The sequence below is a fragment of the Hypomesus nipponensis genome, chromosome 5 (assembly GCF_054491055.1).
Source record: "Hypomesus nipponensis isolate SF chromosome 5, ASM5449105v1, whole genome shotgun sequence".
Lineage (NCBI taxonomy): Eukaryota > Metazoa > Chordata > Actinopteri > Osmeriformes > Osmeridae > Hypomesus > Hypomesus nipponensis.
In genome coordinates this window covers 3,415,660-3,440,060 of record NC_140365.1, presented here as the reverse complement: position 1 = coordinate 3,440,060, position 24,401 = coordinate 3,415,660, and the positions used below count along the sequence as shown (strand labels likewise).

Sequence of the window (24,401 nt, the reverse complement as noted above, 5' to 3'; positions counted from 1 at the left end):
CCAGAGTTAATGTAAAACCAAACTTAACACTTAAAATAATCGTTACCTTCCCATTCCCCCGAGGTGTACACTCCTTATGTTGGTGATTATAAAACGGATGCCGAATATCAGAATCTGGATGGGTTTTAATCGCCATGAAAGTTTGCAAAGACAAGGAATTTGCTTTGGCAGGAAGGTGTATACAAATTTAAATATGAGGTCTAACTAATACTAAGGGTACATAAACTAGCAATACTAAGTGGATTGCTAGCAATACTAAGTGGATATAAATGGTAGCAGACCCATTCAATTTTATTAGTAGCAAATAAGGAACACATTCCTTAACCAATAATATATTCTTAATCAAATTAATGTGCAAAATCATAACGGCAATGTGAATTGCTTTACAGTCTTAAGTTCCATAATTCCAAAGTGCACAACCATCAAATAAAGTAATCATACTTCAATGCATCTCACACACCCATGCTCGTAAAATCGATTTCCTATTTTCACCAATGAGCAACGGTTTACACTATAAATGCCCTAACCCTATACAGCATACAAAAATATTTGATTTCAACCAGTACGTTCCGTGAAAAATACAACTGCATTTACACTTTTTTTATCAGTGATTAAATAATTGAGGGTGTTGATTTTCCTATTTCAGGTGTGAAGAACACATAAGGTGTCCGGGAATCACAAGATTGGCGAGGACTGTTAAGAACATCTGTTCCTGGAACTGCAGTATGAATGATCATAGCTAGCATATCAGTGCACAGAAAATCTAATATACATACACGCTCATTTTAACCTCATTGTTCCTGGGATACATATTGGGCACAGGACCAACACCTATCACATGGTGAATTGAATTGCTTTCTATATGCACTGTGTACATGTCTTTGGATAAATGCTTTATGGCCTGCTAAATGAAGAAGAAAAAAAAGTCAAATTAACATGGTAATCCAGCCCTGTGTTGAAGGAAATTGGACAGGTTGTGGTGCAGACTGGCATGACCAGGGCCGGCCCAAGCCTTTATGGGGCCTTAAGCAGAATTGATTTGCCCCCCCCCCCCCCCCTCATTTTATGTGCTCTTGGGGGCCCTCTGGTGGCCACAGGGGCCCTAAGCAGCCGCTTAGTTTGCTTATGCCTTGGGCCGGCTCTGGAGTGTTCCGTCTCAGGCCTGTAGACCCAGGGATCAGGCCTGTAAGCCCAGGGAGCGGGCCGTGTTGAGCACGTCATCCCTGGTCAGGTAGCAGCCGCACAGACGCCTCAGCCCCGTGAAGGATTCACGTCCGTGCAGCACTCGCCAGTTGTCAATGAAGATAACCTGACAACGGGTGACAAATCAACTCGATTACCGAGGAGGATTGTAAGGACACCTTCACAACCATTCAGCCTTTACCGTGAGAGTAGAAGTCACGTATGAAAACTATACGTGGCTAACCCTTAACAGCATAGCTGAAGGCTAACCTTAACCAATGTAACTGAAGGGTAAGCCTATATCTTAAAATCATGCTTGACATATTTTACATCTAGTCATTTAGCAGACGTTCTTATCCAGAGCGACTTACAGTAAGTACAGGGACATTCCCCCCGAGGCAAGTAGGGTGAAGTGCCTTGCCCAAGGACACAACATCATTTGGCACAGCGGGGAATCAATCCGGCAACCTTCTGATTACTAGGCCGACTCCCTCACCGCTCAGCCACCTGACTCCCATATAGACATATAGACTCTGATGATGTATATGTTGCTTGTCCATACCTTTCCTGGCTTCAGTTTGACCCACAGCTCGTTCTCAGGCCTCCTTAGTTCTGTGGTCAGCTCTCTGTGCGCGGCATACCACTGCTGAACCACGTTGTGAGGGATTGTGTTCATAACTGCACGGTCATAGTTATTGTATCTGTAAAAAAAAAAAAAAAAAGTTAGAAAAATATGACATAATTATGTCTACATTTAGCAAAGGTTCATGCAAAAAATGTACGTGGGGGATTTTGAACCTGAAACCTCTTGATGTTCTGTGAAATGCCACATGGCTATAACCATGGTTAAAATATATAATTTTCACTATCACTACATAATCAGCATCTCGCAGTACATACAATCCCATATTCACCTGATCATGTAAATCTCATTGTTCCAGGGATACACGTTGAGCACAGGACCAATGCCTATCATATGGTTGCGGTGGTTGCTCAGGTTTTCAATGTATTCGTGCTTGATAGGCACTCTGGCAAGCAGCTCAAAGTTGTCAGGCGTCTGTTTCAGCACTTGGTCAGCAGAATAGAATCCATCCACTAGTAACGTCCTTCCTCCTGTTCCCTCGTGCTTCAGGCAATGGAAGACCTGAATCCTGCAGGCAAAGTCAACGAGTCAGTTTATTTAAGCCAGCTACTTGCTTTACCTTACTATAATAATGATTAACAAATATATACTTGTATGCTTTACTTTGCTTGTATATTTAAATGTAGACCTTTTACTGCATAGTGGTTAGGCCATATTTAATCTCCTATTTACACATTTGACATCATACAATGTCCACATAAAACAGCCCTGTGAATGTTTTATTCAGAGATCCAAAGATCCAAGCAATCTTATCTTTTAGAGACCATGAACCGTCATAAAAACAGCAGGCTGTTTCACAATACACTACCTAGCATTTAAATTTAGCAATAACCCTGTGATACTATAAAAACAACCCATTGTACACAGGAAGTCAAACCCCAGTGTGGGCGAGTGAGTGAGGAAGCGAGGCTGACGAGCGCTGCCACGACTCCGGTGACACCGGCACGTACCCACAGGGCTCCTGGAAGTAGGAGGTGTCGGTGTGGCGGTCGAGGGCCAGCTTGGTGTAGGCCGTGTCTCCCCGGGAAAAGTCTGAGGTGAAGTCCCACATCTTCCCATACATCGTCTCTCTGGTGGTCCACACAGGACGAGTTACAGTTAGCGTTTTCACCCATTTAACCGACGCATTCAACTGAAGAGACAGACAGAGCTGTTCTTCATCGGCTGTGGTGGAGTACAGCTGCCAGGTCATTAGCAGCCAAGCCTATCCTCTGCCTAGGGAACCATGCTGTTTACACCCTGCACTCTCACCTTCGAAACCCCAAATGAAAAGGAGGATTAATGCGCTGGTCTTCATTTTTTTTTTTTTCACTCACGCCACCTGCCAATCCTGGTTCATAAAAAACAATCCACTGAACCTTATGCCAAAGGTATCTCACTGTAAATTCTTGTCGAAGTTGAAATAGCTTTATCTTGTTCTGATTTAATGTGTATTATTGTGAACAGTTCGTGCACTGTTGAGGAAGTCAAGAAAATCAAGAATGTCATTGGCAACATTATAATACTGTGATGATAATGATGATAAAATGCATATGGCAATTCACTTGAACGCGATGTCTACGGGTGGGTCAGATCTTACATTTACATTACATTTAGTCATTTAGCAAACGCTCTTATCCAGAGCGACTTACAGTAAGTACAGGGACATTCTCCCCAAGGCAAGTAGGGTGAAGTGCCTTACCCAAGGACACAACGTCATTTGGCACGGCCAAATGAGGAAATCGAACCAACAACCTTCCGATTAATAGCCCTACTCCCTCACCGCTCAGCCATCTGACCTCCAGATCTTACCTGATGAGACTGACCCTGTGGGCAAGACTCTCAGTAGCCTGCACGCTGGCAGGTACGCCCTCCACAAACGCAATGCCGTACAGCAGGAAGTTCCTCAGGAAGCTCTTCAGCTCGTCGTCACAGCTCATGAACTTCTCCCAGTCGGCTGAGGGCACCTTGGCGTTGGCGTACACGCCAGAGTTCCACAGGACACGAGGCTGCATGGCGCTTTGCTTCTGACCCTCGTAGCTGTTCTGGGACAGCCAGCTCAGGCTGTACTTTGTCACGTGGCCGTCCGACCCTGACGAAGAGTAGAGAGGTCCTCGTGAAACAACTTGATTTCCATTTAGTAATTTAGAAGACGCTTTTATCCAAAGCGACTTCCAAGACAGAGCTTTACAAAAAGTGCATAGTTTAATGATCATAAACAACGAGATAGCCCCAAAAACATTGCGGGTAGCCAAAACATGAAGCATACATTGCGAAAAGCAAATAAGTGCCAATGGGTTGAACCAGAAGAGCATGTAGTTTTAACACCTTTCAGTTAAACGTGATCATCGAAAGTGCTAAAGTGTAGCAGGAAGAAAGAAAGCAACAATAATATAATTCACAGCAAGCAGTTAAATCAGTTACAACTAACAAACAAATGATGGATGTGTGTGTGTGTGTGTGTGTGTGTGGGGGGGGGGGGGGGTGCTGTTGATACATTTTGCTCTGGGCGCCAGATGTGCTAGGACCGGCACTGTATTGACATGACTCACATGTGAGGTACACGTTCTCATCCTCTACTCTGGTCTTGGCTGGCCGGATGTTCAGATCCACGCTAGCTGTGTCCAGGTTCCTCTGGTTGGTTTTGGTGTTGTAGCAAGAGGCTGAGCGACAATGGTCTCTCAACCACACGTAATCAAAGTGCATCAGGAGGCCGCCATAGTTAAGCTCTGGAGATTCAAAAAGGATATTAATGTAAAACCATGTCAACATTGCCAACTAGTATGTGTGGTCAGGGGAAAATTTAAATCACAAAGGCACAAACATTTTAAACAATTACAAATTCAAGACTAGAGCCATAAGTGTTTGTACCGGACGAGCGTAATCACTTGTCACTCACCAAGACAGTCATCACGAAGCTGCCATTGACAACTTGTTGATTGAGGAGTCGTGTGCTGAAATTGTCTGCCTTGGATCCTTTCCGGTCCGAAGTTGAAAGGCCGTTTAACTTTAAACAAAGTCTGAACATTGCCAAGTAACCGACACAACACTCGGGCAGTAGACATTGTCTGAAAACAGAAAACAAATCATTACGACATTAAGGAGCTTAAATTAATTGTAAGATACTATTCAACTAACATTGTTGAAGGTCATTAAGAACAACACTAACACTAGATTGCTAATTGAACTCAGTTCATGCAAAACGTCCAACAAAGTTCGGTCGTATTGCCTTCATTGCAAGATAGTCGACTCCAGCGATATCCAAATTTTAGCCCGCAGAATATAGAAGTTGCGTCCAATCATAGCCTACACTGAACTGCTGACGCATTCTAGCACGAGATTGCAATATACAACAGATTAATTATTAAACGAGTAGAATTTTCATATTTGCTATCAAGCCTTTTTGTGTGCATACCATTTCGTCTTAAACGTGTTCGGTTTGGGCTACGTTCCATTCTACAGTTCGCCTCTTGACCTATAGACTAACACTAAACAGTATACTGTTTAGTCTTTTTTCTGCAAACTATATTTTTTTGATGAGTAATCGAAGTTTGTTGCGGTGGTTACAGCACCAACCTCATTAACTTGATCGTAGCTCCATGGCGTAGTTCCATCCGATTTTCATGGCTAAAACATCAATTTCTAAAATGGAGAACTAGCCATCTGTACTTAGCAGGGGGCGCAGTTCTAGGACAAATCTTTGTAGGACACATTTTGCATCTTTGTAGGATCTTTGTAATCTTTGAAGAACAAATCTTTCTAGGACAATTTTTTTTAAAGCTTTGGGAAAAGACTATACAGGAAACAACAACAAAAAAGTAAATGAAATAAATTCAATGCAAAGTTCTGAAATTTGATTTAAAACGATCTGTATAGTACGTCAATTATTTAGGCATTTATTTTAATGCACTAAACCAGCCACAGGACTGTGTCTCCATAGCAAATGATCACAATATAGTTTCGTAGGGTGCACGTGCCATTGTTTTCAAAATAGCCGAGTGCCTCATTGGAGAATGATGACAATAGGCCTATACATATTATCCATAACAAAATAGCAAGGGCATTGTGAATTGTTGCAAGTGAGACATTGATTGATGAGGAAAATACGGGTCCACGGTCCATTCGAATAAAGCTGTGAAGTGCATTAGTTTGAAACGTTTTTATCACTTTTCCAGCCAGAGCAGGCAAGGACCAAGCATTGGGAGGGACCTATAGAAGCTCGCAACAACATCGTTTTATTTTGCACCTGGGTGTTTTGCTACATGATTCAACTTGATAATTTAAGTTAAGGCTTAACCAACGTCACGAAGGCATGCTTTGAAGTTCTCCAGAGTTATGATTTAATTTTCTTATTTAATCAATACAGTTCCTGTAGCCTATACCTAACTACCTATATAAGTGCTTTGTGTAACGGTAACAGGCAGTTACTGCGGACTCACCTTTCACCTTTGGCCTGTCTCCTCACACTTAATCTATAGGATAAGGTAGATCCTGGAGACAAAATATTTATTCTTGCAGTAAACGTATTCAATATGTGTGCTATTTTGCTTAAGAGCAGTTTCAGTCCCTAACACGTGTTATTTTGTCTTTGAAGTTGCTGACATGGACTGGTTAGGACAGGACGGCCCATGAAAGCTGTTTATATCCTTGGCTGTATCATTACAGCGTATTCTGTATGATTATTTTGAGGCCAGCCTGGGTTTCTGCCATGGAAGCCCTCCTGTTAGCGCATATCTCAGATTCCTCCTCCGTCTTCCTCACACCTGTTTCAGCGCCTCTCCAGGGCTCCGCCTCCTCCAAATTGTAACCCTGACAACGTCCAGACCCTCTGCCACGACTGCATCCTTCGCCTCGCCGCCAGCCTCGACCCCTCCGTTCCCCTTCATCACTGAATACAATGGAAAACAATAAACCCACTAAACATTCACTTAGATTCACTGTTAATTTGAAGCAAATGCAAAATAGTGACAAGGATTCAACCCCATGACCTCTTGCCCCGCATTGAACTGCTCTAACCACTGAGCTATACCTTAGTTAGATTCTGACATCCAAGAAGTGGTCGTTCAACAACTCCCTCTCACCCTCAGCTCTTCCTGTTTAATAAAGAGAAGTGAGCCAAGTCGTTATTCGATGTTGATAGCTGTGTCCTGCAGGGTCCACTGTACCATGCAGAGAACATGATGACAAGGTACAGTGTTCCTTCACGTGAAGATCAGAGAGGTACAATGTTGTTGGGATATTCCTTCCCCCCCGGAGGTGATCGTAAAATGTTGCCAGGCAAGCTCTGACAGCAATTTGGGTAAAGCTTGCTGTGTGGCAGGCCCCTGGTTCTCTGCTTATACATGACAAGTAAGAGGTGTCAGTTCAGCTGTTTGTGTTCACAGGCAAACGCCATACAGGCAGAGGAAAAAAGGGAGATACTTTCTGAAGATTCAGTAGTTTTCTGTTTTTCACAAACATGTTTTAGTCTGATAATAGCACCACTAGTCAATCCTTGATAAATTACCCCCAAGATATACTTTTACATTTTTGTTTCAACATCTTTAAAGCAGGAATATGTACTTATACTAATATACTTCTTTCTGTGCTATTATATGTGTTAAATTAACTCAAAACAGAAGTCAACACCTCCATACCCCCCACAGAACTAAAAAAAAAGAAGAAAAAGAAGGGAAAAAAAGAAAAAAGGACCAACTTAAAAGAACACCTCCAGCTGTTTTGTGAGAAGGGGTTAATTTTGCCTTCCAAAGCAGGTTTCCTCAAAAGTGGGTTATTATGATAAAAAACAACAGAGACTCCAGTTCATCTCTTTAGAGCATATTATTCAATGAACGAAAAGGAATTCGGAATCAGTTTTAGATCCTAAACTTTATTCAACAGATTTATTTTAGGCACTTTTTTGTGTTCATACTGTACAAATTAACAATCCACGTTTCAAGTGTTCACTGACAGTAGATGTGCATAGGGTGGAGCTACTTTTGGATAGCCAATGAAAATTGCACAAATTATGAGCGGCGTTAAGATCAGTATTTATGAACTGTTAGCTATATTTTCTCAGATCTGCACCAGACTGTACAAGGAGGAATGCAAGACCAGGTGAGAAATAATTACACAAATGTTTTGTTTGATCATTACGACTTCTCAACACTCATAAATGTATTAATCAATGAATACAAATGCAAACTATACTTTTTATTTCATTATATAAATGATTCAATGTCGTCAAATGTTTTCCTTACTCATTTGTCCTCGGCCTCATGAATGTATGTTGTGATTTATCACGATTATCTGATGACATTTGATGGTGTTGGTCTACAACGGACTGTATTTTATGGAGTGACAAATTGAATTAAATTATTGGCATGGAAAGTAATTAAAGCTGTAGTTTTTTTTTTAAATAAATGTAATGAAATCCACAAAGTGCATGTTATTAACGACAGAAGTCTGGAACTGTGGTGCGGGACTCGCGATAAATTAACTGGCCCGGTACATCCGTCTGTGTGTGGGAGACGAGGTCACGCTTGCCCTGACAAAACAATTAGGCTGCGGCAGCCATAAAGATGAATGTTGCTATAAAACATAGACACCAGAGACCAAGGCTTTAGTTCATGCTTGTTCACTAAAACATATGTATTTGGTGGCATTGCATTGCGAGCACGCAATTAAGTTAAACGAATATCGTCACTAAACTAAAAGTGGGAATGTGACATCCCATCATGCCTTTCGCGTACTCAAAGTCGGACACGAGCCTTCGTGTAAAGTCCGGGGCTACCAATATTGTGAGCATTCCAAAATTAAATTTGTACCAGTTTCTTTGTACTAGTTTGTAGGCTTTCGTGTTAGTAAAAATAAAGTTGCAATTTTATAACCGCAAACGTGATTGCTAAGGCTCAGAAAGTGACCGTTCCGGCTGCCAACCAACTGTAGTACACTCGGGTTTCTCTTCAGATCGTATAAATCTTTCGCCTTTTACTAAAGATTTCCGTGGAGAGGAACATTATGAGTATCAACTAATTTTTTGATGCCCTGCCTTACGGCGGGGCTTCCTTTCCTGTGAAATGATAATGATGTTCCAAACCCTGCTAGAAAGTAACAGTTTCGATCCATGAACATAATAATTCATGATTTAGTAGTACTTCGTAAAATATTGAACGTAGCTGTTTATAAAACAAATTATGTTGTTCGTTTCACCTTCTCGCTACAATATATCTTATAAACGTTCAGTAGATATCTATAAATTTTTCCCTATCAAAGATCAAGTTTGTAGTCCAGTGTTGAATGTGGTGTTTCGCTACTGCACTCCAGTGGTCGTAGATTGTAACTACAGTGTATCTAAATTTGACATGGGGGGGGAAAAAGTACCTCCCACTTCACGTAATTGCCCCTATGTAACGACGTGTTGCAGTGGGCTAGTCTATTGTGTAGTTTATACTTTAAAGAAGATTCATACAATGGCCCTGCTAGAACACTAGCAACAACGTCTGCTACAGAAGAATTTAACAAGCGTCAACTAAATGAATGCATTACATGAACGCCATAATCATGCGTACTTAACTCTTGTGAAGTCCACTTTTATCAATGATAATACGAAAACAACGTTCATAAAATCTGTCTGTAATCTCTTAATTGCCTAAGTGAGATATTGGGGGTTGCGTGCGTTCAAAGTAAAAGAGAATTCAAATTAATTAAGTCGCTGGTTTTGTTCATGACTGTATACTGTTTCTACTGTACAGGTGGCAAGGATGAGTTCGTTAACCTTGCTGAGAGCCCTGTCCTGCATAATACTGCTGTCAGGTTGGATTTTCTAAAGACGTCCATGTTGGATTTAATGTTTAGGGGAATGGGTGTGCAACGTCTAGATGGACCGGGAGTTTTAAACAGAGGCTTGATTCTCACCAAGGACTCTCTGCTCTCCCTCTTACTACCCAGGTTTGCTTGAGGCCAAATCCCTGAAGGAGGTGAAAAACGTGGAAGGTACAGAGATGAGATGGATGTATTTTCACAATCCGAGCAAAATCACTAATGCACTAACATGCTGTTCAGGTGTAAGTTCTTGTGAAGCATACGTCTGCTGAAGGAATCCAAATGTCAGGAAGTAAAATAACAAATTGGACAAAATGCATTTTTCATACTTCTCTCCTCAACGTGGTGGTGTGTGTCTGGTCTGTTCGGTGTTCAACACGCCAGCCGTGAGCATCGACTCCACTCAGGCGCATGGCTTCCTGTCTCAGGCTCGGCCCAGGAGGAACGTTGACCCCAAGTGGCACCGCGGCACGCCAGACTTCCAGTCCTACTACCGATTCTACACCAGCATCGGCCACATCGAAGGGGTGAATGGGTGGATGGTCTGTCTGGTCTATGTATAACTATATATAGCTTTAGTGTAACATTAATATGTTTTATTTTCTCTCTCTCTCTCTCTCTCTCTCTCTCTCTCTCTCTCTCTCTCTCTCTCTCTCTCTCTCTCTCTCTCTCTCTCTCTCTCTCTCTCTCTCTCTCCACCAGCTCTATGAGATAGACAAGATTCGGATGCTGTATCAGCAGATGCGTCACCTTGAGCAGACCTACGGCGCCGACGCCTCCAGCTACCAGAACGCCCTGGGGGTCCAGACGACCACTCTGCCCCCGACCACCACCACCCAGCCCCCGCCTCCGCCGACCACCCAGCCCCCCCCTCCAGTCTTTTCCGACGCAGACATCATCCACCTGTGCAACCCCAAAGACCCACTCTGTAAGCCTAAGATCGTGTACTTGCCAACAGGGGCGGTCCCGGTTCTCTGCGACCCAAGATACCACCCTGCCTGCCAGCCCAAATCGGATGAGGAGGTCCCGGAGGCCCCAGAAGAACCCGCCATCGAAGCATCTCCTCCACCGCCACTTCACCCTCAGAAGTCCGCCCCTGCCCCCCAAATCAGCTTCAAAGGGATGGAGTATGACTGTGACCCGTACTGGGATCCTGACTGCCTGATAGACCACCCGCCCCGCCCTGTCGAGACCACCTCCCTCCCACCGCCACCCCCGACTCAACCTCCACCCCCTGTTGAGGAGAAGGTGAAGGAGGAAGAGCCAGCTCCAGCTGTGCTCGAGGAAAAGACTGAAGCCCCCAGCCTTCAGTTCGACCCTTACGATTACCGCCGTGACCTCTTCAACCCTTACCTGTACACTAATCCAGCCCCTGAGCCGCAATAAACTTGTTGTTATCCCCCCAGCTGTGTAGTCATGCCACATAACTTGGACTGGTCACTTTGTAAGACTGCATTATTTCAGGATGGACTGTGTACGAAACCTTGATAATAATAATAATAATAATAATAAATCGGAGGACAATCACACCTCAAGATGAAAAACCACTCTGGTTCAATCAGAATATAAAACTTGCAATAACTAAACAGCACTAGGGACACTCCAGTGTCACACTACAGTGGTGTCGTTTAAATATAACATATACATATAATTCGATATAAAATAAATATGACAAAAGAACACCAGGGAAATTTATTTTAACAATGTTATTATGAAAAGTTACCTTTCAAAAAGATACCTGCCTTCTTATGAACAGTTACGAAGAGGCCTTCAGAACTTGCTGAAAAGTCAGTGTACCTATTATTTAGACAGCACTCTTGTATCGGTAGCGTGGCCGAGCGGTCTAAGGCGCTGGATTTAGGCTCCAGTCTCTCTGGAGGCGTGGGTTCGAATCCCACCGCTGCCATAAGGTTTTAACCTTAATGGATTATTGCCGAACATTACTGTAAAATAATGTACTATCCAACTCACAAATGTAATAAAAAAAAAGACCTTTAAACTTTTGAGGTGCCAATTTTAACGTAAATGATAATGAACCATTTGAAAAGGCACCGCTGGGATTCGAACCCAGGATCTCCTGTTTACTAGACAGGCGCTTTAACCAACTAAGCCACGGCGCCACGCGCCGATTTTTCAAAATTGTGTAAGTCTTGTATAAATGGGTATAGTGAAAAGGGAACTTCAACAAAAACGTACACTCAATCGAATATCAATATTAACGTAGGGATACGTTCAGTGAAGATGTAAGGATGTTCATTACGTCTTGTACAATAATTCCAATAATTCCAATAATAACATAATTTTTCGACGAGGATGGGATTCGAACCCACGCGTGCAGAGCACAATGGATTAGCAGTCCATCGCCTTAACCACTCGGCCACCTCGTCTCCTGCACCGCTACCTTGGATGCTTAATACGGAGCTCTCAGTCCAATTTGGTATTGATAGTTTAAATATTGGCACATTTTGTATCCTTCACAAACAATGCATTTTCAAATGTATATCTTTATGCGTTTATTTTGATTGATAACATTGATACATTATACTTACATTCAGTGAAAGAATTATTTACATTTCACAATAACAAAATCAGATACGGATGATCAGAGTGTTGCAGTTCTCTGAGCAGCGGATGAGTTTAATCATTACTCATCCTCATCCAATCATCATGATCTGATACTTCACCAATGAAGTAACAGGTAAGGATGTACCTTACTGACAATACTCCAATCGTTTGAGAGGAAGGAAACTGATGTTAAGACATGACGGGTCGACTCATGGTTCATAAAAATAAAAGTTTCTCGCCAAAGTTACTCATCTTTGTAATATTTTAGAACCTTCGAAATGATTAAATCGTAAAAGTATTGATATTTACACCACATGTAGAATCTTAGCTGATAAATAGAGGAAGCCTTTGCGAGGGAATTTGCATATTATCAACATTAACATGACGAGGGCTAAAAAGCACACATGCACGCATACCACATTGTTGAAACCCTTGTTGAAATCTATTAACTTTATCAGCCCTGAACTACCTCTATTGTATAGTACACGATTTATATTAACCTTTTTAACAACTATGTCAGATTGGGATACTCAAGAGTGTTGATTTTCTCTGAATATCGGGTGAGATTAATCATATCTCATCCTCAACCATTCATCATGATCTGATACTTCACGAATGAAGTAACAGGTAAGGATGTACCTCACTGACAATATCAAGACCTGTTGTGGAGAAGGAACCTGATGTTAAGACATGACGGGTCGAATCATGGTTTACAAAAAATAAAAAACTAACAGTTTCCTACCAAAGCTAGCCTACTTTGTAATATTTTAGAACCTTCGAAATGATAAAATTATGAATATTTGCATCACATGTAGAATCTTAACTGACAAAGGATTTTGAATATCGTCAATATAACCATAACGAGGTTTACAGAGTACGCAATGACATATCAACATTCTTAAACGTTAATGACCTTTCCCTCCATTACATGCCTTGGATTAATATCAGACGATTGTATATTCTCTTTAACAACTTTGTCAGATTGGGATACCCAGAGTGTTGCTTTTCTCTGGGCACCGGGTGAGACTAATCATATCTCATCCTCAACCATTCATCATGTTCTGATACTTCACGAATGAAGTAACAGGTAAGGATATACCTCACTGACAATACTGATACACTTGTTCGAGAATGTTCTTATATAAATACATCACGAATCGGGTCATGGTTTGGTAAAAACAAATTTTCGCAGTTTCTTGTACAAGTGTCTAATCATCATAAGATTTTATAATCTTGGAAGTTATTTTGTAGTTAAATAAATTGCATGAACAATTTTTCGCTGGTAAAACAGAGTAATCCTTTGCGTTGCATTTGCATATCGTCGGCATTTCAAGCCTTCCTATTGGTGGACATTTCATCGTAACTTTCTTGTCTTTTATATCACAGAACATGTACCATTGCGTCAAACAGTAACACGAAGAGGTATATCTTTTACTTATGTTAACATTACACCGTCAATAGTTATACAATTTCAACATAAACACACAGAGCGGCAGTTAATACCGTGCCACCCCCCCCCCCCTACAGACCCCTCCTTCCACCACGACATGTGTGATTATACTTCCTGATTCAAGATTCTGTAGTATTTGTGGTAAAATGTCATTTCAGATTTGCGATTTAAAATACAATTTTATTAATAAAGTTAATTGCATACATGATATTGATCGTTCCAGAGGAAAACGTTATGAATCAAGGTTAGATTGTACGTGTCGCTACTTACTTGTACTCGCAAATAGACTAGACAGTTTTTTAACCATAGAATGGCGTACGACGAATGGAGTAATTTTGATATGAATTAAATAAAATGACAAAATCATGATGAATGTGCCTTGATTGGGTACTGTCTTTGATGGCCAAAGTGAAAGACTAGATTCTCATTCTGCGATCTACATGTAGGCTACTTTGGCTTTTGGGCTACTCACAAAACCTGTTGAATAGTCATGTATCTAAAACTAGACTACTCTCCCCCTAGTTGCCAACATACTTATGACAATTCATTTTGAGAATGTTACGTTTGTTTATCAACAAAACATACGTTTCACAGTTGATATGTTAATATTTGTGTCTAGTATGACATTGGTTCTATAACTGAAGTATGTGATAGCGTGGCCGAGCGGTCTAAGGCGCTGGATTAAGGCTCCAGTCTCTTCGGGGGCGTGGGTTCGAATCCCACCGCTGTCAAATATATTGTTTAAAAACAGCACATTTTCAGGCAAATAATGCAAACAACCTACTCTTCCATACTACACCCAATACGCATCTTTATCAACTGTTTATAATCAGTGTACATTATATAGTATGATATTTCCCTGAGAGCTTACCCACGAGCAATCCAACATCCAACCCAATTAATTAATCATGTAGGCCTATACATGACCATAACACCCTCAACAACTGTTTACTGTGCATCACCCCACCCCCTCTCAGACATCGCCATTTTGCTGGCATCACCACAGCCTCTAATTCTCCACCTTCAAAGATGAATGCCTACTCTCTCGGCTGCCTTGTCATGTCATACATTAGCTTGAGAATCAGGCTAATTAGCTATATGAATTGCACCCAAAAATGGTTACAAGACATTGCGTGTGCACTAGTTTGCCCGGTCATAGACATGGTTGATCTGTGCCATTCCTTTGCCTGGCCACCCATTTCAACCTGCGGCTCGACGAATGACGTCAACAAGCCATCTTTGTTCCTTTAATCCAAGCGTCTGTTTATTACACGTTCATTATCGAAGTGAAACAGTGAAGACTAACGTAAGTAGATCTCCAGTCGCAAAATTTAACAAGATTTTGGACGAACTAAGATTATAAAAAGGGGCAAAATTGCGGAATACATTTGGCCAGTATTAGACGTTAACACTCCCACCAACAGAAAACGCCAGCGGAGTGAATCTATTGCAAGGGAGCAAAAGCAGAGCGCTGTTCAGAAGACAGTCCGCTACAGCCACCTAGGCGAAGAAATCCAGTTCGGACTTGAGTACATTTATTGCCAAATACACCAAAAGAAATGTAAGTATCACGACATCAGCCCATTTAGGAGACACGTTTTCATTTCCTTTTTGTCCGTCAATGGAAAATAATGTCATTTATCTGTGAAACTACACGATGCAACCCTTGTCTAGAAGGCTTTTATGTCCAATATATATTGTTTCTTAATGTCTTCCTCAATGTGCTTGGACATTCTATCAAAAATACATGTATATGAAATGTAACGGTTTATGTAAATTGACACACAAAAGAACAATTAAAGAGAATTACAGTAGCTGGGTTAGAGGCGATTCATTTGTAGGCGTCGAAGGGCTTTTCGCTGGCCCTTGAGGTTTGTGGATATTATTTAAGAGTAAATGTCTAATTTAATTTGTAATAAGCTAATCGGTGTTACATTTCCGCGGCAGGCAGGTTTCCTTATCATTGAGCTCCGTCACGCACTCCTTTTTCCAGATTGGACTGGTTTGAGTAAATGAATAGCTTGTTGTCTGTGTAATTGTTTAAGGGTTATAGGAACATCCTATTAGGAATTTATATAAGACTATAGAAAACACAAAGTAACCATCTGGTTACTTGGATAGATGTGATGGTCTCTGCTTATCGTTAGTTAGAAACAATTGTTTAGACATTAAGGTGGTTCGAACCCCTTGAAAGAATTGATGTGACCAATATGTGGAATCTTTAAAACGAGAAGCTGCATAGGCATATTATCTTTGATGTAACTAAATGGATAGGCTAGGCTAGACTATTATTAGCCATCTTGTTGGCTTAGCCGATGTGATATTGCTAACCAACTGTGGGGGTGGGGGAACTGACGCTCATTTCAGTCGATTATCACGCGTCGACGGACATTAGATAGCTTATTTTATCAGTTAATTGAAGGGTAAACAGTGGATGTGACGCGTTTTCTCTCTATAATCTACTTAATTATTTCGTTGTAGCATGTTATTTCGGCACTAAACAGCGCGCAGGTGTTACACTGAGAGAGAAGATGGCCGTGGGTGGCAGTCTTTTCTCATGTCGATTTGTGCATGCAAACAATTATCTGTTGAAGTAAAAGCCTACAGGTCGTTGAAACAAGTCAATTTTCACGTCGATCGCTTTACAATAAAGTACTCATTCTCAATTTACTCATATTATATATGTTCTCTCGATCACGACTAACGCCCTTAGTGTTACAGGAGAAACAATGTAGGTTGTATATATATACTTTCTTCTAACCATGAATGGCCTCACCGTTTCACTAAAGAGGACATTTGTTAAATCTTAACCATTTTATTGTATTGGCCTGTTCGTGAACGCTCCACGCCATGCTATCACTAGGCCCATTTCAGCACTGGACAGCGCCGTGATAGTCTTTCCTTACAGTGCTGAAATTGACTTGGAGCGATGGATCAAGTGTGTTTTTACGTTGATTCCACTAAATTGTGCTGTAGCCTATATTTCATTCCATATGTTTAAGCAATTAACGCTAGAACCTGTTACAGTTAGGCTATAGTAAAGTGTGTCCAATGGTTAACCTGAATCAAAAGTCAAATCGGTGCCAGTACGACGTAAGAGCAAAGGCATCGTTTATCTATAGCAAGCTGTTATAAACTGGCCCTTATGCCCCACAAAAAAGATGTTCCTCTCATATGAACAACACCTTACCGTTTCTATCGTTAACGCCATAGAGTCAAAGCTGTAATAATTAAACTAGCCACCAAACACATGCACGCGATATACGCGTTTAGGGAACAATATTTGGCTTCGCTCATCTCTGCTTTCCTCAAGGCGCAAGGAGGTGAAAGAGGCCAGGATTTAGCTAAAAATAGAGCTAGTAAGATAAGGTTGTATTTAGCTACGCCATCGTCTAAAATATACGTGATGGTCACAGAACTGTAAGCTACTGTTCGTATTTTGTAGTACAAAATCAACAAAGTATTTTGACCTCACATGCTGTATTTGAATATAAATTATGATCCATCTACACCTGGAAACGGCAACCGACAAACATTAAGAGCATTCAGAGAGGATTCAACTAACACATGGGGGATTAGTGTTTGTGGCGGCCTTTAAAGGTGACCTTTATACAGAGTTTTGTCGCCCTCTAGTGGAGGAACAATGGCACTAGTACAAGCAGAATTCAGCCGTCACATAGTAATTCTGTACAGGCCTAGTGACCCGGTGGCTTGACGTATTAATGTAATGTAGACCAATGACAACACGATTAGATTGTTATACATATGTATATAGATACAAAGAGTTAAAAAATAATCTCAATAAATTAACTATTTGCCTGGCTGTCAAACCTAACTAATCCTGGTGGCTTACGTGTGTGTAGCAAGACACACAAGCTAGCCAGTTTACTCTTGTAACTTAATGTATTTATTTGAGCTAGATAACCTCTTAACTATTTGTTTTTTTCATAGCTAAAAAGATTAGACAATGACAGACTTCAAGCCTCAAGCTTATAGCTAGCTAAAACGCGTATAGTTAAAAGGTCTTCAACTACACCAGTCTGCTGGCCCAGTCAGGCAAAGTTAGCAACGTTTGACCTCACCAAGTCCTTGGTAGCTAACATGCATTCTCAACCATCTCCGGCATAATTACAAATAGCTTCAACGATATCGACTTAACTCCCACAACGCATGCGACACTTCATCCAGGTGTGGTCGTGACATTATTGCATCCCAAAGGTATCTTCTTTTCCCCAACGTCATTTGCTGTTACGTGAGCATAGCTCAACAACTCTATCCTCACCTCACAATTATGAGGGGGAGGAAACGGAAAGAATGTTCGTTACCAACTGCTACAATTTGTTAACAGCTCTGACCTGTCAGAACTCCGATGTCTACACATGTGATAACAAAAAGAGGCCCTATTTCAGTTTATAATTCAGCCTGTGTTATAGGTGTAGTATGATCATAATAATCAGTAAACATGAAAAAAAGAATGGACAATAAGAACTGTTTACCGTTCCAAATACCACGTCACAGTTGAAAAGGGTACATATCCATGTTGAATTGGAGGTCGATTTGGCTAAGCCTTCACAAGAGAATAATGAGATATTCCTCCTGACATTTTGTGATGCGTGCATCTGTGTGTCGATGACAGGTCTGCCCCTGCAGCCGGAGCACCAGCGCCAGAAGGAGCAACCCAACCTCCTAACCTCACCAGCAACCGCCGCCTGCAGCAGACACAGGCACAAGTAGATGAGGTGTGTTTCCCCGCGGACGCTGTCTCACGATGCAGACGAACCGAGACACATATAGCATTTACCCGTTAACACAAAACCCTGAAACGCTCGGTTGTTTTGACCTACTCTTTGTGGTTTGATATGTGGATTTCTCCATCTGCTGTCATGAAACGACAATACAGTCGTGAATCAGTCCCTCCAAAGAGCCACATATCAGTTCAACACGACGTGTTTACAGTTAAACAAGTCTGTCTCTGTCTGACCAGTGTGCTTCCTTCCCAAGGTGGTGGATATTATGCGTGTAAACGTGGACAAGGTCCTGGAACGTGATCAGAAGCTATCTGAGCTCGACGACAGGGCTGATGCTTTGCAGGCTGGGGCTTCACAGTTCGAGACTAGCGCCGCCAAACTCAAGAACAAGTATTGGTGGAAGAATGCCAAGGTGAGTGCCACCGAGAGGGCAAGGTGCGCCCTCCGAACGGCTCACACTGATCTTGTTAATGTCCAATCGTCTGCATTGTAAACAAGTTACACTTGGACGCGGTGCATGCTGTCATCGAAAGTGGTTTTGGTTATTACTGCTGTTGGTCCTTCTCAACGACTCTTTGTGTCAACCTTTGTTTTTTCCAGATGATGATTATTCTGGGGGTGATATGCGTGATTGTCCTCATCGTTGTCATCGGTAAGGAATTCTAGGTCACTGGGCTGCAATGTCTTCTCAGTGATATACTGCCCCTCCGTTAATGATGACCTACTCTGTCTCGTTATCTGAGTCTCTGTCTTTTTTCCTTCTCTTTTCCACTCCCCCCCCCCTCTCTCTCTCTCTCTCTCTCTCTCTCTCTCTCTCTCTCTCTCTCTCCCTTTCCCTCTCCCTCTCCCTCTCTCTCTCTCTCTCTCTCTCTCTCTGCCTTATCTCAATCTCTGTCTGTCTGTCTTTTCTCTCTGTCATTCTCTTTCTCTTCCTCTCTCTTTCTCCCTTTCTGTTACTCTTCCTCTCTCTCTCACGCTCTCTATCTCGCCTTCTCTTTCTCTCTCTACAGTGTACTTCAGTACCTAAGAGGAGTGACTCCTACCCCAGTCGGCACTCGACACTGCCAGCTACCTTGTGACAGAAAACCCTTCTAATTGATGACAAAAGTAACAATTGACGATCAATCAGTTAATTCGATTGTTCCCTAAACAGTCTAAATATGACACTTCTGGCCCCCTCACCCCTCCCCAACCCTTGCTTCCACCACCTCACCTCTGGACCCCTGTCAATCTTCGTCCTGTGAGTTTGTGGCCCTGCCTCCTGTGTAAATACTGCTTTTCTAAACTTAATTTAACACTCAGAACCCAATACTTGTTGTGATTGTTACTTGATAACGACAACAGAAAAAGGAAACTATGGTCCTGGCGATAATTGTTATATACCAGATATGAAATATATATATAGTTCTTTGTAGAGTTTTATTCTGATATAATGTTTTTTGTAGGTTGTGTGTGTGTGTGTGTGCGTTTTGTATTTTTTAATTTTTGTATTAATTTGACTTACGCTTCAGAATTCAACTACTGCCTAATCATCAGAGTGTGTATATCTTGCACGTTCTTTTACTGTTTCTGCCTGTCTCTGGTTTCCTCCAGCTCTGTTTCAGAGCATAGGTGCATATTTGCACAGTGGACTTAGTTTCCTTTAACTGAGGTAATCAATATTCCCCTCACTTTCTTCCATCCTTCCTTCTTTCTTCCAAACTTCCTCATTTGTTCTCTCTCTCTCTCTCTCTCTCTCTCTCTCTCTCTCACTCTGTCTCTGTCTCTCTCTCTCTCTCTCTCTCTCTCTCTCACTCTGTCTCTGTCTCTGTCTCTGTCTCTGTCTCTCTCTCTCTCTCTCTCTCTCTCTCTCTCTCTCTCTCTCTCTCTCTCTCTCACAGTAGCACCTTCTCCAGCTAACCTTCTTTCTATCTCCCTCTTTCTCTTCCCCTCTATTTCTAGCTATTTCTCTTCTTTGTAAACTGCCATAGTACAGTTGGACCAATGTCTGTAGATGTTACTTAAGTTACTTTTTAGTGTCTTATTTCGAAAACATTCCTCCATTGCAGTCTAGTGCAAATGCTGTCGGTGTAGCACATGTATGTGTAAGTATCTTTGAAAAGTTAAAATATATATATATATGTATAAAGTAAAAGTAAATATTATCACCAATATCAATCTAACAAGCCAGTGATGAAAACATATTCTGCTAGAAAATGATTAACACATGGTTTCTTTGGGGTTTTGACCATGTCCAATTGGCTCACGTTAAAACATCTGGAATTATTTAGATTTTTTCTAAAAACTCTTCTCCAATCTTACGGTGATGTTATTGCTAACATACAGCAGACATAACTTGTAACTGATACTTACACCCTGGGGGGTAAAAAACTGTAGCTGTACAAACTGGTGACAGATATCAATGCTGTGTTTTGAAATAGGTGTCTCATTCAGCCACTCCCAATCTGAGACACAGACAAGCCTTAGTCTCTTAGTGATCAATTACAAACCGACTCTTTGGAGATTTTGAGGGCCAAACTATCTTCACACAGTTTTTACTTTTGTGTAGGAGGAGTGGCTAAATGAATGAGGGGAAGCGGTTTCAAATGCACAAATGTCCTTGTTTTTGATGGCGCTGTTGGGCTGGTCAAACGTCTGACCGACTGAGAGAGAACCACATGCAGCGAAGCCTCACCTGTTGACGAACACACCTGCCTTACTCTCAGTGAGGGTACAAGTCCAAAAAGGGACGAGAAATGAGCAAAATAAATGGCGTTAACACACAAACAGGCTATAGTGGCGAGAAAACCCCCCCCCCCATTGCTCGAGTAGTCAGTGAATTGGCCCTGTGGTCGCCAGCATCTTTCATATTGTCAGGGATTAGCTGTCAGAAGTTGAGCACTGTAGCCAGCATTCCAAGAGAAACGTCATGAGAAACAACTTCCATTTCCAAAAACACGTACAGGTGTGAACGTTAAGCTGTTGCCGTGGTTCTCTCTCTCTCTCTTTTTGTGTCTCCCTAGTTACTGCCTTTTTCTTTTGTAACCATAGTAATAGAGTATATTTATATAGTATATATTTTTTGTGTGTGAAACAGACAGATACAGAGAGTGCAATCAGGACTTAACTAATTGCTGTAAGCAGTAAGCTTCTAAATCTCTGTGTGTCTTGTATGTGTGAGTGTATTTTTTGCAAGTCAGCTCTGTAAGTTACACACTGCCAAGCAGCTAGGGAGAGGCTTCTGTTATCAATTATGTTCTCATTGGTGCCCTTACTGGTTTGGTCTTAATAGATGCTCTAGCATGCTTTACACATAAAATAACCCCTGTTTCTCCATCTATCCTCAATCAAAGAAAACACTCATTGTGATTGTAGGTACACCTGTAGATCTTTTCCCCTTTCAACAATCCTTCAGTGTGTGTGCGTGTGTTGGAGGAGCTCTGCCTGTATTGGGAATATCCCTGGTTTATCCTGACAGATTAGGCCGCTTTGACCTAGACGGTAAGGCAAGCTGTTACTATGACAACTTAATAGTGTGAGTGGAAGTGTTTGTGTGTGTGTGTGGGAGGGTGTGTGTGTGTAGGAGGGTGTGTGTAGGAGGGTGTGTATAGAGCAGAACAGTCAACACTGCTCTGATTTGCCTTTTTAATCCTAATCTGTGTCGGCAAAGAACTCCAACCAACTTTCACACACACTCACACACCGGCACACACCCCGACACACAGAGTCAAACACACACACTTACACACACAGAGTCAACAATATACACATACACTTACACACACAAATACACACACACACACACAGTCAAACACATACACTTACTCACACACACACACAAACCCTCACTCACACACACATGCTCTCATTTGAAAAGAAATGGCCTTAGAATGCCCCATTTCCCAGTGTTCTCCCTAAATAGAGCAAAACTAATACACAGGAATATTACCAAAGACCAGATTTTCTTGCTTTATACTGCCAACTGCCATCAAAAACAAGTTGAGGGGACACACCACGTTTTCCCTGAATCACTTGAACAGCAACCGTGCTCCCCTATTTTTGAGAGCTCATACCCTTTATTCAAAATACCTACTTACCCAGCTCGTCACACTGGATAAGGCACGGAGATCTAAATGTACATTTTAAAATTTGCCATAGAAACCCAAACCTCCAAGCACAACGTGCTTCAACACCTTTTCCCCCCTCATAAGAGTTAAGTGTTTGTCCAGGTCTGGAGAGCTACCTTAACCTGTAACAAATCTTCAGACATATGCTCCTATATCTTATAAATAGCACAACTCCTCTTTTTGTGTGTCTGTAGTGCTGACGATTTCAAAATAAAACAAAGTATAAACTTGAACTATAGCTGTTAAAACAAAAAGCAACAAAAGCAACAAAAAAATAAATGATCTGTTATTGTTTGGTGTCGTAATGTGGGGTGTATTTGGGGGAAGGGGGTCCAATTTCCTCAGGTAGGAGATATAAAAATTTCCATTGAAATCTAGCTGAAGATAAATAAAAAAAAAACATTCAGTCAAATTTGGAAATTCAGCCAATTTAAAACATTCAAGGGGTTACTATAAATAGTTAGTGGCACCTCTCACTGGAGTTAACATGTCCTCAGTCTACTGGAGTGACTTTACACTGGTGAGGGTAGGACACCAGTGTTACTCACTAATTCAAGGGTTGTCCTAAGAATGCTCAGCCTATCAAATACAAAAAAAACCTGTCAAAATTGGTGTATGTGAGTGTTCTTTCTGTTGCTTTTTCTCTGTAAGAAAGGACGCGTGCATCTTTCAACAACCTGACACTTTTTCTGTTGTATTCTAGGTGTTCAGTTGGGGTGGGTGTGGGGACGGCTCAAATCTAAAACGGTAGAGATGGTTGTTTTTATGTCAACCCAAAGAGGCGTGGAGTGATCTCATCACAGGAGGGAACCTTTTGAGACACTGCACCCTCCGAGTTTGATCGTAAACAAACAACGCTCTGTCCGTTTCACACGGAATCATATGATCTGGACCAAATGTTTCCCTTTTGATTTGTGTTAAGTTACTGATAACTTTAGAATTACGTCAGTGGCTTGCTTGCTTGTACTTTTGGAAGACAGAAGAAGAAGATAATAGAGACTTTCTATGTAAATCCTATTAGACAGGTCAGGAAACTGAGATGGTATGGGGTAGAGGTATTTGTACCATCCTGTTAAACCATATGTTCAGTATGTTTAGACTGATGTCATGAATTGCGCCAGATTTCTGTGTCGTTAAATTATTTTTCTTTTAGGGTGGGAACTACTTTCTTTGTATTCTGGGTCCGGGGTTTTGGGAATAAGAACTCATATGTCCCCTGTTCGCCCAGGCTTACTGGAGGGACTAGACTGGGCGATCTTGGGAAATGTGTAGCCTATTGTTGTTTACTTTTTGTGAACCTATTGATTCATTTCTTGTTTTTATTTGGTATGGGATTTGGAAACTAACACGGTGGATTACAATGCAACAGAGGAAACTAATGGAAAAGTACATAATTGTAGTGTGAATCTATCAATGTCTTATTATATTGATGAACATCATGGAAATATATCTATATTGGAAAAACAACGATGATGATGACTTGTGTTTATTACCCCAGTTTAGGAACATTCCGTGTGTGATGTTGCTGTGTGGGTGGCTGTTTGATTTCCATGACAACATAAAACTGAATAAAACTAATGACAAAAAAAAGGGTCCAAAACACAAGTGACTTATAAGTTTATTTAAATGTTTGTTCGAAAATTTGAGATATGATATTAACATATAGGCTAGATAAGACAAAGTGCGTCCTACACATGCCATTCACTAAAGATTCTATACGATACAGAGTTAAATTTGTATTAAACTACCATCACGTTGATGACAAGTGTAGTTGTTACATGCGTTGCTGCCGCACACACGGACAAGAGCGGCAGCGTGAAGATCGCACCGAATCAAACAACGTTCCATGGCTAACCACTTCAATAATGTTTGAAGGACGCTTTTCTGGTCCTTGGTTTTCTGCACGTTCATGTGCATTATTTGCA

General features: G+C 41.4%; 3 protein-coding genes and 8 non-coding genes across 15 annotated transcripts; 5 read left to right on the top strand and 6 right to left on the bottom strand.

The window, feature by feature from the left end:
* Nucleotides 1-107: 107 nt before the first annotated feature.
* tmlhe (trimethyllysine hydroxylase, epsilon) lies at nt 108-5,506 on the bottom strand. 4 transcript variants are annotated; one of them, XM_084697452.1, is made up of 8 exons: nt 5,381-5,506; nt 4,704-4,872; nt 4,357-4,533; nt 3,617-3,896; nt 2,776-2,895; nt 2,097-2,333; nt 1,745-1,883; nt 108-1,309 (listed from the first exon to the last, which is right to left on the bottom strand). In XM_084697452.1, the coding sequence occupies exons 2-8, from the start codon at nt 4,867-4,869 to the stop codon at nt 1,178-1,180; spliced, it is 1,251 nt and encodes a 416-aa protein (XP_084553578.1). In that variant the 5' UTR covers nt 4,870-4,872; nt 5,381-5,506; the 3' UTR covers nt 108-1,177. The 4 variants fall into 4 exon arrangements, with proteins under 4 accessions (XP_084553578.1, XP_084553577.1, XP_084553579.1 ...); XM_084697451.1 differs by lacking the exon at nt 5,381-5,506 and adding an exon at nt 5,220-5,299; XM_084697453.1 differs by lacking the exon at nt 5,381-5,506 and adding an exon at nt 4,974-5,049.
* A 2,268-nt stretch (nt 5,507-7,774) lies between these two features.
* Nucleotides 7,775-11,596, top strand: and3 (actinodin3). Of its 2 annotated transcripts, none has more exons than XM_084698099.1 (5): nt 7,775-7,900; nt 9,538-9,598; nt 9,734-9,778; nt 9,992-10,134; nt 10,310-11,596. In XM_084698099.1, exons 1-5 carry the CDS (start codon nt 7,889-7,891, stop codon nt 10,991-10,993), a joined length of 945 nt encoding a protein of 314 aa, XP_084554225.1. In that variant the 5' UTR covers nt 7,775-7,888; the 3' UTR covers nt 10,994-11,596. The 2 variants fall into 2 exon arrangements, with proteins under 2 accessions (XP_084554225.1, XP_084554226.1); XM_084698100.1 differs by lacking the exon at nt 7,775-7,900 and adding an exon at nt 8,538-8,583.
* On the top strand, nt 8,733-8,848 carry LOC146287830 (U5 spliceosomal RNA). Its single transcript, XR_014758173.1, has one exon. It is a non-coding gene; the product is annotated as a U5 spliceosomal RNA (small nuclear RNA).
* On the top strand, nt 11,432-11,513 carry trnal-uag (transfer RNA leucine (anticodon UAG)). Its single transcript has one exon. It is a non-coding gene; the product is annotated as a tRNA-Leu (tRNA).
* A 57-nt stretch (nt 11,597-11,653) lies between the features above and the next one.
* On the bottom strand, nt 11,654-11,727 carry trnat-agu (transfer RNA threonine (anticodon AGU)). The gene has a single exon. It is a non-coding gene; the product is annotated as a tRNA-Thr (tRNA).
* A 185-nt stretch (nt 11,728-11,912) lies between these two features.
* Nucleotides 11,913-11,994, bottom strand: trnas-gcu (transfer RNA serine (anticodon GCU)). Its single transcript has one exon. It is a non-coding gene; the product is annotated as a tRNA-Ser (tRNA).
* A 200-nt stretch (nt 11,995-12,194) lies between these two features.
* Nucleotides 12,195-12,328, bottom strand: LOC146287825 (U8 small nucleolar RNA). The gene has a single exon (XR_014758178.1). It is a non-coding gene; the product is annotated as a U8 small nucleolar RNA (small nucleolar RNA).
* A 359-nt stretch (nt 12,329-12,687) lies between these two features.
* LOC146287824 (U8 small nucleolar RNA) lies at nt 12,688-12,822 on the bottom strand. Its single transcript, XR_014758179.1, has one exon. It is a non-coding gene; the product is annotated as a U8 small nucleolar RNA (small nucleolar RNA).
* Nucleotides 12,823-13,148: 326 nt separating this feature from the next.
* LOC146287823 (U8 small nucleolar RNA) lies at nt 13,149-13,282 on the bottom strand. Its single transcript, XR_014758177.1, has one exon. It is a non-coding gene; the product is annotated as a U8 small nucleolar RNA (small nucleolar RNA).
* Nucleotides 13,283-14,271: 989 nt separating this feature from the next.
* On the top strand, nt 14,272-14,353 carry trnal-aag (transfer RNA leucine (anticodon AAG)). Its single transcript has one exon. It is a non-coding gene; the product is annotated as a tRNA-Leu (tRNA).
* Nucleotides 14,354-14,957: 604 nt separating this feature from the next.
* Nucleotides 14,958-19,957, top strand: vamp2 (vesicle-associated membrane protein 2). The gene is made up of 5 exons (XM_084698794.1): nt 14,958-15,183; nt 18,259-18,361; nt 18,624-18,782; nt 18,971-19,022; nt 19,381-19,957. Coding segments are annotated over exons 1-5 (333 nt in total). The 5' UTR covers nt 14,958-15,181; the 3' UTR covers nt 19,398-19,957.
* Nucleotides 19,958-24,401: the final 4,444 nt, after the last annotated feature.

Excerpts from the sequence above, each read along its gene's own strand:
- tmlhe (XM_084697451.1), bottom strand. Across the intron at positions 4,534-4,703 it reads GCTTCGTGATGACTGTCTTG|AGCTTAACTATGGCGGCCTC; the intron begins GTGAGTGACAAG and ends TTGAATCTCCAG. Across the intron at positions 2,334-2,775 it reads TACTTCCAGGAGCCCTGTGG|GATTCAGGTCTTCCATTGCC; the intron begins GTACGTGCCGGT and ends CTTTGCCTGCAG.
- and3 (XM_084698099.1), top strand. Across the intron at positions 9,779-9,991 it reads GGAGGTGAAAAACGTGGAAG|CCGTGAGCATCGACTCCACT; the intron begins GTACAGAGATGA and ends TCAACACGCCAG. Across the intron at positions 10,135-10,309 it reads GCATCGGCCACATCGAAGGG|CTCTATGAGATAGACAAGAT; the intron begins GTGAATGGGTGG and ends TCTCTCCACCAG.
- vamp2 (XM_084698794.1), top strand. Across the intron at positions 18,362-18,623 it reads CACAGGCACAAGTAGATGAG|GTGGTGGATATTATGCGTGT; the intron begins GTGTGTTTCCCC and ends TTCCTTCCCAAG. Across the intron at positions 18,783-18,970 it reads ATTGGTGGAAGAATGCCAAG|ATGATGATTATTCTGGGGGT; the intron begins GTGAGTGCCACC and ends TGTTTTTTCCAG.